The 13,136-nt window shown below is 37.8% G+C and overlaps 1 protein-coding gene across 2 annotated transcripts in view; it reads left to right on the top strand.

Annotated features, from left to right (window-relative positions):
• The first annotated feature begins 4,110 nt into the window (after nt 1-4,110).
• Nucleotides 4,111-13,136, top strand: part of LOC110110182 (65-kDa microtubule-associated protein 6-like) — a 21,300-nt gene continuing 12,274 nt past the window's right edge. Inside the window, exons 1-3 of one of the 2 annotated variants that reach the window (XM_028698020.1) lie at nt 4,111-4,260; nt 4,360-4,476; nt 7,600-7,803. In XM_028698020.1, the coding sequence (XP_028553853.1) occupies nt 4,474-4,476; nt 7,600-7,803 (207 nt within the window). In that variant the 5' untranslated portion in view covers nt 4,111-4,260; nt 4,360-4,473. Of the gene's footprint in view, nt 4,261-4,359; nt 4,477-6,382; nt 7,027-7,599; nt 7,804-13,136 lie in introns of those variants that run through there. The other variant, XM_020841552.2, reaches the window with a different exon arrangement.

Raw genomic sequence — 13,136 nt, 5'->3', positions numbered from 1 at the left:
CGCGATTTTTGCCTGCGACCGAATGTTTCTCTGCATTCGGTCGGAGGACGTAATAATTGTTCCTCATGGTGGGGCCAAAACAGAACGGGTTTGTTTCACCCACAAGAATGTGCCATCATCTTATTCTCCCACCGTGCATGTAATGCATTAGTTATTTTATTGTGAAGATACTAATCAAGCATGGTAATAAAGAACTGTTCAATAACCTTTTTTTTTAATCCATTTGTTTTATTATCTTAAAACAAATGTCTTACATGCAAATGTTGAGTATTTAGAATATGTCATGGAAGTAATAAGCTGTTGTGGTAGTTAGAAATTCAAGCATGCTAAGTCGTGTGCCCTTTCCCCATACAAACATAGGTTATGAAGTTCATATGTATATATGAATGTGCCCTTTCCAACGTTGAGACCTACCGTAAGTGCCAATTCTATCATCCAATATTGATACAAATTAGTTGATCGCACAATTAGTAGAACTTCTCATATGGATATTTATATATCCATTTGATGAGTCCTAGTAATTTGGCGATTAAATAGTTTGTGTCAATGTTGGACGTTAGAATTAACATCAAATGATAGGTTTAAGTTTCTTGTCAACTTTGGGTGTCAACATTGTGTTGGTGACAAGTGTTGGCATTAGTATGGATGTTATGTGTCATTATTGGTTTCAATGGAGGGAGTTGACGGTGATGTTGATGTTAGGCTACGATTATGGTGTTGTCACATGAGTCGGTATGAGGCATTGACATTGGTGTTAATAACATGTGTTATTCTTGTTGGGGATAATAAACGTCTGCATTTGTGTTGGCGGTGTGTGTTGGTCTTGATGTCAGTATTGATTGTTAGTTTTGATGTCAGCATTAGGTGTTGGCATTAGTGACACTTCTCACGACCCGGCCTGAAAACTCAAATTAATGTGGCGGGAACGAATAGTCGAACGGTTAATATATATTTTCACAATTACACATAAGAGTAATGATTAATATTCATTATTCATTGAATATGCATTTAAATATAAACACATTTTACCTATTTTCATTGGAGCGACGTCTTTTGTAGACAAACTCATCTCTTTTAGTTATTTTCACTTATCATGATACTTACTTGAAAATGTTAGTTTAATAGAATGATTTTATAAGTAAACTCACTGGGTAATTATTCTTATAACATAATTGTTATACATGAAACTCACACTCGTTTACTTGCACTGGATTGAATGAATCGAAGATATGACTCACGAGGAGTCGTATATTTTCACTCTCGTACGCGATTCTTCGCTTAGAAACAAAAGCTGACCTTTCCAGCCTTGTACGAGCTCTCATGTTGTCCGCCTAGCCCGCGATTTTTTTCTCTCTACTCGTTTACTCGCCTGTTGTGTTTTTTTATTTATGGTTGGCCATTCAATTGAACCGGCTAGTTAAATCGGGTATTACATCAATAGTGGCCTTTATCATTCATGTTGATGACATGCTAATAGCTTATTGGTGATGACATGCATCAAGCTTGCTGGCGAGAACAAATATTGATGTTGTTGTTTATAGTGGTGTCGTCTTTTTTAGTGATGAGAGACATCATTTTTTTTTAATTGAAGTTTGTCAAGTTCATTGGCAACTACATGCATCCATGCTATTATTGTTGATAGACGTCAATATGATTAGGATGATAAGTTTCATTGTGTCAGCATTGATATCAATTGCATGCGTCAACCTTACTAGCAACAGAAGGCGTAAGTGTTAGCATAGACATTGGACACTAACATTATTAGTAATGATGAGTGTTGGCATTAAAGTTGACAATAGAAGATTTTACCTTGTTGGCGACAGGGAGCTTTGATGCAGTTGCTGATGATAGGCATTAGTCTTATTGATGGAGATGGGTGCAACATTGCTATCAGTGTCTTACATCGACTTTATTGGTGATGGTAAGGCATTGACATTAATTTCGATAATGAGCAATTTCCTTGTTCACGATCGTAGATTAGTATTGATGTTGACATTAGGCAAGGGCCTTTGTTGTTGATGTTGGGTGTCAAAGCTGATGTCAATGCCATGTGTCATCATCGATGTTGATGATAATGCTAGTGTTGATGTCTACATTAGGCTTCAATGTTGTTGGTGATGACAGACATTGATGTTGATGTCAATGATGCCTATTGGCGACTTTAGGCATTGATGTTGACATCATACATTGGCCTTCAATGGTGATGAATGGTGTTGGTGTGGATGTTAATGACAGGAGTTGGCCTTATTTTTGATAGGCTGCGTGAACCATATTAACAGCCGTAAATGTTAGCCCGATTAGTGATGGCAAATGTTAGCATTGATATCAATGACATGTTTCACCATTGATGTTGATGGTGGGTGTCGACCTTGCTGGTGAAGGAGGGAATCACCATTGATGTTGATAACGACTATAGACCTTGTATCAATGCAAGTATTGACCTTGGTGGCAATGTCGGACATTAGCATTGGTGTTGATGGTGGGCTTTAGCATTGCTAAAGCTTCGATGTTATTAGCAATAATTGATTTTACTATTGGTGTCAACATTAGAAGTAGGCCTTATTAGCGACAATAAATGTTGGTGTTGATATCAATTGTGCATTTAAGCCTCATTTTCATCGAAATTGATTTCAACGACATATTTTAGTGCTAATGCCGAGCATTAATAATGACCCTACTTTTTTCGTCCTAACATCAAACATGAAGATCATCAGCTGCTCGCCACTGTAAAGCTAAAAATTCTCTCCTCTAAAATCTTTCCTTCGACTTCATCTAATCTATTGAAATGTAAAGCTATATATATATATTATAAATTTTAATGAGGAACGTTTTAATAATTCTTGCAAAAGTTCATAACACTCTAAATTATGCCACTTTAAACTTTGTAATTCCTCGGTGATATCAAAATTAAGTAATTTTGAATCTGTGGACCTCATCTAGTCAAAATGCTCCATTAAAATCTAAGCATAAATTGACGGCTGACCTAAAAATGATCTGCTTATTAACTGGGCAGCCGACCAATTTTCTAACGCAAAATGTCAAAGATATCGCGTCAGCAATAGTGGCCAACAGCTGTGCAATACAACAACACAACACGGCCGTTACCCCCTCTCCTCTCCTCCGGTGGCCCATTCATCTGTCATTCGGATATGCAAGCATATATCAGATAAGATTAACCAGATGACATAATTATCATACTAAATCACGCAATTATATTATTCTTCTTCCATCTCTAGGACAGGACAATAATTTAGACTTCTTGTGAGGTATTTTTTTTTTGAGAAATTTAGAACAATTAAGACAGATTTACACACACATCACAGATCAAGATAAGTTATATCTTTTGAGATAATTTGTTTGATGCTTTATTTTTAGATCGTAAATATAATTTTTATGTGGTCATAATTTTTTATTGCTTTCAAAAAGTTTTTATATTGATAATCTGTTCTAACAACAACTTAAAAAAAAAAAGTTTTCATAACCGCTTTACAGAAGTAGTGAGAAAGTTGTTCCAAACGAAGCCATAGTTTAACATTCGTTGATGTCCTTGTGAAAGAGAGATTATTCTGTGCGGTGTCCGAATGCACCTGGAGCCCAATTCGGATGGGCTACATCATCCAATTTACTGTGAATTGGATGATGTGACGCGTTCGGATTGGTCCTATGATCCATCCGTACACCGCACCTAATAATTTTCCCTTGTGAAGCGTGTGAGTACAGCTGGAATCTTATTTTATATAAAAAAACAAAGAGAGAGAGAGAGAGAATCGCAGAAGCATGAGTATTAAAATACTAAACTATGTAGATCACGTGTGATCTTGCTTTGTTACCGTTGCAATAATAATTAAGTCATTAAAACCCCCACAGCCAAATATACTAATCATGGAAAAGGCCCATCTCTTTTTCTCATTCATTTCAATGGGATTATTATAGGCTGCGACCTACTTCTGCACTAAATTAAACGGGTCCCTCGAAAGCGATACCAGAGAAGTATTGCCATTCAGAAGCGTACTGAAGAGATGATTAGAAGGTTTTATAATTGTTTTTTTTTTTAAATGAGAGTATCTATCTGCTGCTATTCTAAAGAGAGCGTTTTGCGGTATAATTAATCATCAGCGGAACTTAACGAGCCCACCTACTGGCAACGGACTCACACTTGTTTTGCCCTACAAAAGAGGCGAGGCCGTAGTAGAGGGGAATCAAACCCAAGATGGGGGGTTCCCAACAGTGCTCGTCCACCAACCACCCTAAGCCAGCTCGGTGGGTATTTTGCAGTTGCTTGTTATAGTTCTTCAAAAAAGACTTTTAATTGCTTGTTATAGTTCTTAAGATTTTTTTTTTAATTTAAAAATTCGGCAGTTGTTGGGAAAAAATTGAATGCTCACCGGAATTTTTCAAGCTTCAATGAATTGTAAAAGGCAATTGGATAACTTGAGGGGGACAGATTGAAAGAGAAGCAGCAGCGGCTGTGTTATGGTGAATATTGTTTTATATATCAGATTATTTTTCAGTTGCAATACTCCTTGCTATATATTCATGGTTGAAATCATATTCCATTTACTAAGCCTTAATACCCTCTTGATTATGTGATTATATATATTAAAGTATTGAACTTGAATTGATGTTTTGAATATGATTTTATAACTACTAGTTGTTAGAGCTTATAAAAATGGATGTCCATCTTGTTGACGAATATAAGCATCGATGTTAGTGTTGCACATAGGAATGGGCCTTATTAGCAATGATGGGCATTATCATTGGCGATGATGGTTGGCGCCAATTTTTTGTTAATAGTGGATGTTGGCGACAGGCATTGCCCTTGATGGAGATGCATTGATTTTGGTTATGATGGTTGGTGTCATTTTTATTGATGACAACAAGCTGTAGACCTTATTGGCAATAGTGAGAGTAGATGTTAGTGTCAACAATATGTGTGGATGTTGGTGTTGATAGGGGTGTAAATGAGTCTAGTTGGCTTGAACTCAACTTGCTAACGAGCTCGTGAGTAGAGTTTATTGAGTTTTGAGTTCGAGCTCGAGCTTGTAATCGAGCTCATTTACTAAACGAGCTCGAGTTCAAGCTCAGTCCAACTAGACTCGTTAGCTGATAGAGTTACTCGTTTTTTAAAAATATTTAAAAAAAATTAATATGCCATTTTCTTAAGAATTTTTTAAGGTAACAAAAATTCTAGCTTCATAAACAAGTCGAGTTCAAGCTTTTCAATCGAGTCGAGCTTGAGCTTGATTTTTATGCAACGAGTCGAGTTCGAGCTCATTGAACGAGCTAAACGGGCTCAGCTTGATAGTATCTATACTCGACTCGAATCAACTCGTTTACTTCCTTAGGTTTTGACAATGCATTGGCTTTTATTAGCCATGATGGTTGTTGGCCTTATTAATAATGACATGTGTTTGACATTGCATGTTTGGTCGATTGGCAATGATGAATGTCGATGGTGGTGACATTGGGAATCAACTTATCGATGTTGATAAGTGTTGTTTACAACGGGTGTCTGCCTTGTTAGTGATAATGGATGTCTATCATATTAACAATGATGGGTGTTGACATTTAGTTCTATGGTGAGCATCAATTTTAGCAATGATAGTAAATGTTGGGTGTTGGCAAACTTCTATATTCTCCATTCTAAGATTTTTTTTGTGGCCTCATCTCATGTCAATTTATAAAATTTTAAAAAATAGACATCCTTGCCCTTTTTTTAATAGATAATACTCTATTGTTGACGGTTTTTTAATCCCATGAATAATATACTAATTTCTTATTTAAATATCTTAATGATTATATAATAATGTGATTTAAATTGAATCATACATTTCAATTCATTTATTATTAATGATTATTTTGATTATTTTTTATTAATTTATAGTTAGAATAAAAAATGAATCACATTGATTTAGTTAGGTTTTAAATTCATATTTTTCGGTTCATATTATGTTATTTTACTTTAATTTAAACTAAATTAAAAGGATATTCACATATAATATATAAATTTTAATATTAATAATTATTTTTAGAACTAGGTGACTCTAATGAGCAATAATATCATGCATAAAATACATCAATTTAATTCAAATATATTTCAGACTTTCAAATCTTAATCAAAATAAATAAATTAATTATTAAAAAAATTAACTGAATTCTAATCGAATTGGATTATATTTTTTTATTTGTTTTAAAATTTTTTATTCTTTTATTTTTTTCACATATCCCATTTTGAAATAAGACAAAATATCATTTTTAGTCCATGCTCGTGTGGTGTAGATTGTAGAAGCACGGTTACACAATTAATAAATTAATAAAAGAAAATAAAGTTTTTTTTTTTTTAAATATCGTAAAATGACCTTTATATTCTACAACTGAGTGTTTTTGTCTGCTTCTTTCCAAGTGTGCTGCCGTTTCTCCTTTGCTCTTCGGTGAATGCCTGCCGGGAATCTCTGCTGACGGCTTTTCTCTTCGTTGTTTGAAGATTTCGTCTCCTGAGACTCGAAGCTTACGACCTTCATCTTTCGCTTTCTTTATTTTCTTATGAAGCTGTTTGATGGTGCACTCTAATGGCGGCTTATCTGCTTCACTGCACGGTTGCTTCCCGTAGAGTTCTTCTCCTTCATAAACCCAAGGGAAGGCGGGAGTAGAGAAAGAAATCCGCCAGGGTAGACTGAAAATGATGCCATTTTCTCCTAGATCTAAGTTTCACTCATCTTTCATCTTTCGTTTAACTCGCTACCTCTCTCTTTTTCTTTAATGAGCTCTGAGCGTGCTTCTAGGGTTTTTGCTTTGTCGCTTTTCCGGCGACCGAGGAAGGTGTAAACATAGTTCTCTCTCTCTCTCTCTCTTTCTCTACCTCTCGCTCGTTCAGTCACTCTCTGTACTACTCTGTCCTGGTCACTTAACTGAGACTGAGGGGAAGGTGGGACAGCCAAGTGAATGGTTGGGACGGGGGCCGTGAGGTTAAGCCTCACCAACGTCAACATGCAGACTACTTGCGAGGCCTTGCTTATTGAGCTGGAGGTTTTTTATTTTTCACCCTACTCCTGTTTCCTCTTTTTAATTTTATGGATGTGCTCGCTCTGTTGCTTGAAACATAAGTAGAAATCCCACTCCGGTTAACGGTTCCTTCCTTTGTGTACGGATCTGGTTGTTTGATTTTTTTATGATTTCATAATTTTGCTGTGGTTTGGTTTAGCATTTGGCATATGATGTGCTTGTGTTCCGTAATATTATAAGAGTATCGGTGATTTGGACGAGTTGATCACTGTTCAGCTATCTTTTTTATGTTGGTTTGGTTAGGCGTTTGATACAAGGTTTGCCTTCATTTTCTTTCTATATTTTACTTAATAGTGAAGAAAAAACTTGAGTTGCCGGAATCATCTAGAAATCTTGTACCCGAGTAGATTTGTTTTCAATGCCTTTGCCAATTTATGTGAAGGTTTTTTTTTTGTTTTTATGATTACGAGAGCAACTCTGGGAATTGTTTTATTGGGACTTATGATTGAATTTATGAACAAAGTCCTATGATATGTTGATAGTGATTTCAAAATGCTCATGTGCTTCTGTTTTCATGTATACATTGCTTGAGAGCAGCAAATATGGACAGAGATAGGCGAGGGCGAAGTAGAAAAAGATAAAATGTTGCTGGAACTAGAGATGGAGTGCTTACAAGTTTACCGGAAGAAAGTTGATGAGGCATGTGACACAAGGGCCTTTCTCCGTCAATCGTTGATGACTAAAGAAGCCGAGATGGCAGCTCTCGTAGGATCCCTTGGGGAGCATAACCTTCAATTGCAGGTACTATCTTGCCACCACGACATATATCATTAGTATAAATTTAGTTGGTTCAGTTGTTTTTGTGCATTTGATAGTTGGTTCCAACAAATATCCATTGTAGCTTGCAAATCTATCATTTAGTGTAATTTTTGTGGTAAAAAATGCTTATTAAAGGGTAATATGGTGGCTATACTAGTACCTATCTTGCGTTTCTGGGTAGAAAAATGTCGTTAATAAATCAAGCATTAGCTTTTTTTCATAAATAATTTAGTGCACCTTGCTTCCCTAGCTCAGTATTTTGTGCACATTTCTTTCTTTGCTCAATACCTAAAAATTAATTTAGCATTTTAATTACAGATAAATTAGTTGTCTTTGATAATCATTTTTAACTGTAATTACCATCAATAAATTATTTTAAGATAAAGAAATATTATATTATCAGGTCAAATTGGTTTAAAAACATTGACCAAACAGTTTAGGGGCTGTTTGATATTGGATTTACGCTGGGATTTACACCATATTTACGGTAAGTCTTGCCTAACGGTTTCTAGGGCTCCGTAAATCCCGGTCCTCAGTAAATCCCAGATTTACGACGTAAATCCAGGATTTAGTAAATCCCTTGGTTCAGCAGATTTACGAATTTACGGACTATGGGATTTACAAGCTTGCAAGCAAGCTAATCCATAGTGAAGGAAGGATGCGAAGGTTACCTACGCAGCAAGCTAGCTCCCGTTGTGACTTCTGATCTGACGCCTTCGAAGGAGGCTAAGCAGCGAGCGAGCTCCCGTTGTGCGAAGCTCGCACTGCATGCGAAGCCAAAGTAGCCACGAAGAAATGGTGACGACAACGAGGAAAAGCGACGAAGCACCTGATAAGAGGAAAAACAAACTCTATACAGCCTACATTATTAAGTATTATTATTTGATAATGTAATAAATTAAACTAAATTAGCACTATAATATAATTAACATATTAATAATTAATTAGATTAATTAAGTAATTAGTAGTACTATAATTAAGAAATCTAATTTAACTTAATTGAATAATTAGTAGTATAATTATCATTAAATTAGTTTAATTAACATTTTTAATTTATTAGTTATTATAGTTTTAGTAGTATAATTATCATTAAATTAGTTTAATATTTAACTAATTAGTTAAATCATTAGTATTGTTGCGTCCTGGAGTATTCGCAGTAGTTGAGAAATATAATGTTTAGCGTCTTACCATTGTTCGAAGATCCAACATAGAGCAGATAAGAGAGATGGTGCAGCGTTCATAAGAGATACTAGAGTTTTTACGTGGAACCCCTAAAAAGGGGAAAAATCATGGGGCATGGCCTAGTTTGAATGAATCCACTATTATTTCTAGTCGATTACAAATGAGGCCCTTCTTAGGGAGAAGGCTTTGGCTTGATATCACAAATGTACATTATATAAGGCGCATTACATGGTGGGAGTTAAAATAATCAACATAGACATGTTTGTTTGGTCGGCATGATCATAGTTGATAGGATATAGGTCGGAAAGGCCGTAGTAGACAGGAGATCGAGGTCAGAAAGACCATTGTCCGACGATGTAGGTCAGAAGGACCGGAGTATGCAGGAAACCGAGGTTAGAAAGATCGTTGTTTGGCGATGTATGTCGGAAGGACCGTAGTAGGTGATAGAGGTCGGAAGGATCATAGTCGGCAGGAGACAGGGTTCCGAAAGACCGTAGTTGAACGGAGATCGGGGTCAGAAAGACCATTATAGTAGGGTGGTACTCTGGTAGAACTCTAGGCGTCAGGTGGTTGTCCGGTAGAAGTCCGGACCTCAGGTGGTGGTCCGGCAGAAGTCCGGGCCTCAGATGGTGGTTTGGCAGAAGTCCTCGCCTCAGATGGTGGTACGGTAAAAGACAGGGCCTCAGGTGGTGGTCCAGCGAAAGTTCGGGCGTCATGTGGTGGTCCGGCAGAAGTCTCAGGTGGTGGTTTGGTAGAAGTCTTGGCCTCAGATGGTGGTCCGACAAAAGTCTGGGCCTCAGGTGGTGGTCTGGCGAAAGTCCGGGCCTCAGGTGGTGATCCGGCGGAAGTCCGGGCCTTAGGTGGTGGTCTGGCAGAAGTCTGTGCATCAAGTGGTGGTCCAGCAGAAGTCCGGGCCTCAGGTGATGGTTTGGCAGAAGTTCTGACCTCAGATGGTGGTCCGGCAGAAGTCTGGGCCTCAGGTGGTTGTCCGGCGAAAGTCCGGGCATCAGATTGTGGTTCATTGGTTCGGCAGAAGTCCGGGCCTCAAGTGCTTGTTCGACAAAAGTCCTGGCCTCATATGGTGGTCCGGCGAAAGTCCGGGCCTCAAGTGGTGATACGGCGGAAGTCCGAGCCTCGGGTGGTGATCCGACGGAAGTTTGGGCCTCAGGTGGTGGTCCGGCAGAAGTCCGGGCCTCAGGTGGTGGTCCAACAGAAGTTCGGGCCTCATGTGGTGGTCCGGCGGAAGTCCGGGCCTCATGTGGTGGTCCGGCGAAAGTCCGGGCCTCAGGTGGTGATCCGGTAGATGTCCGAGCCTCAGGTGGTGGTCCGGCGGAAGTCCGGGCCTTAGGTGGTGATCCGGTAGATGTCCGAGCCTCAGGTGGTGGTCCGGCGGAAGTCCGGGCCTCAAGTGGTGGTCCGATGGAGGTGAGGGCCTCAAGAGGTGGTTTGGCGAAGGTGAGGGACTCCAGCGGTGGTCCGACGAGGGTGAGGGCCTCAAGTGGTGGTTCGGCGAAGCAACGATGTCATGCGGTGGTCCGGCGGTGGTCGAGGAGCGAGGAGGCAAGAGCCATCTCCGATCTCTCTCTTGCACTCTTTCTTGGAGCCCCCCTTTCAAGAGGAATGAGTGGTCTATTTATAGATTTTTGGAGTGACATGGCCTGTAAATAGGTGGGAGATCAAGGGCAAATGGGGAGTGGTTGGATGGATGGCCAATGTTGAACCCCTTGATCATTGACCGTTTGATGGATATTTGAATGTCTTAGTGATGTCAGAATTCAATGATCTTGGGCTTGTTGGATTCGTCTCGTCGAGCTGCTCGATTCGACTATAAGCACGTTATGTTTGGAAACCGTTTGATAATCCAAATTGTGGTTCAAACCCTCCAACAACGGTTCAGACCCTTGATTTGGACCCATTTGGGCTTAGATTGGGTTGAATTTGGTGTCGTTGGGTTCGTATTCTCGAGAAGTTCAGTTTGACTATAAGTTTGCTGAAATCGGAGTTGGGATGGTCCCAATTTTAATTTCAGAAGTTTCCAACTTGATTTTGCCTCGAGATTCGTGCCCGATCAAGATAATTTTTTGAGGACGTATCAAGTATGAATATTAGTAAAATAATTTATATTTAAAAAAAATAATTAACTAACTAATTAATATTTAAGAATATAATTAGATAATTAGTAATTTAAAAGTAACACTTAAATAATTAATTTGATAATTAGTAATAATTAAGCTAATTTGTAATTATATTTTTTATCATTATAATATATTAAATTCAAGCCATAGTCAATTTAATTTTAAATAAACCAATTACCTTAAATCTTGAATTACATTGCCAAACAATTTTTCGGGATTTAGCATATGTCATACAAATTGTTTTTCAAGATTTAACACCCTCTAAATTTATTAATTCCAGATTTACAGGATATACTAATTCCCACTAAAATTAAATCCTACTTGTTGCCAAACAACACCTGAGAATTATTATAAAGAGTTCAAACAGAACAAACAAATTTTAGTGTAAAACATTATTCGAACAAAAAAGTTCATAAAGTAGTTATTGTTAAGCATACACCATTTATATAAAGGCTTATAGAATGGTTTATGGCAAGTATACCATACTTTATCTGAGAAAGACAAAACTAAACTTATATAAGAGAATACATGTAGCATATGATAAGTATAATGATATGCTTATCACACATTTATCATTCACACAAGGACAATTTAATCTATGCTATAGAGAATAAACTGGTTGAAGGCAAATCAAACACAGATCATTGCCAATGTCTTTGATCGTTCATGATTAGAAAAAAAATTAAATAATCCTTTTAAATATGACACCTACAAAATTCCTTTAGTCGTTCACTATGTTGCACCGATACATCTATTTATGAAGGCGTGTTGTATCTGATACGTGTCAGACATGGATACACGTCTGATACGGCACCGATACGTGTCAGGTATGCCAAAGCTGTATTCAATTAAAATACTATTTAATTTCAAATGGACAAGCATATCGGATACGCGTGTCTGTTGAAAGACGAAAAAAAATTCGAAAAAAGACGCGTCATATACTCATATTTACTTTCTCGACCAAGCAAGGTTCTCTCATTTTCAAACCTACGAGCCATTTACATTGATATTAGTTTACTAGAAAATAGATTATTAGGGCATCAAATTATTTTGCATTTGTAATGCTTTGATTTTTTTTTCATATATTAAAAAAAAAATCATGTTATTGTGGTTTGTATGTTTTCTTAAATGGAAAAAAAAAGAAGTTTAGCTCTCATATGTTATTTAGTAAACATGCCACCAAATCATGCAACAACATAATTAGTGGAATCATGCCACAAAATTCTTATCAGGAAATGAGTTTTAAGTTTTAACTTTTCCCTTAACTCAATGCTTACTTTATTTTGATATTATAAGCTACAAGGATACAAATGTGTTGCTTTCGTTTTTTTTTTTCATTTCAAATATTATGCTTTAATTGTTTTCTTAATTTGTGTTTATGATTTATAAATTATAATGTTGTGTCAGTGTTGTACCTGTATCCTATATTTTTTAAGAATTGACGTGTCATGTATCCGTATCGTGTCATATCCGTGTTGACGTATCCGTATCAGTGCAACATAGGTAGTTCATTTCTAGTTGCATAGAAAACTATTGCCAATCTTCAATTCCTATAGGTTCATCATTTATGTGGGATATTGTCTAGACAAATAAATATGTATCTCAGGGTGAACTTTTGATTATCAATTTACCTTGGAATGGACTACTCTTAGCTAGATCTAGAGCTGTCAACATTTGACCCGACCCGAAAACCCGACCCGAAAATTTCGGGTTTGGGTCAACCCGAACCGGGTCAGGTTCGGGTTAGAGATTTCGACCCGTTTGTAAAACGGGTCGGGTTCGGGTTGACCTGGCGGGTTGCCGGGTTGATTCGCCAACCCGTTTTAACCTAACCACGCGGACATGCCCCGAACCCGCTGCTGCCTCGTCCGCTCCGACCCCACGCGACACTGTGCCGGACCCCGCGCCCGACCCCGTGCGACCTCGCTGGGTCGCTGCTGCCTCGTCCGCTCCGACCCCACGCGACACCTTTCCCGGGTCGGGTCGGGTCAACCCGGC

This window comes from Dendrobium catenatum, unplaced genomic scaffold, assembly GCF_001605985.2.
Source record: "Dendrobium catenatum unplaced genomic scaffold, ASM160598v2 fragScaff_scaffold_1035, whole genome shotgun sequence".
Lineage (NCBI taxonomy): Eukaryota > Viridiplantae > Streptophyta > Magnoliopsida > Asparagales > Orchidaceae > Dendrobium > Dendrobium catenatum.
This window is presented reverse-complemented; position numbering and strand designations above follow the sequence as displayed.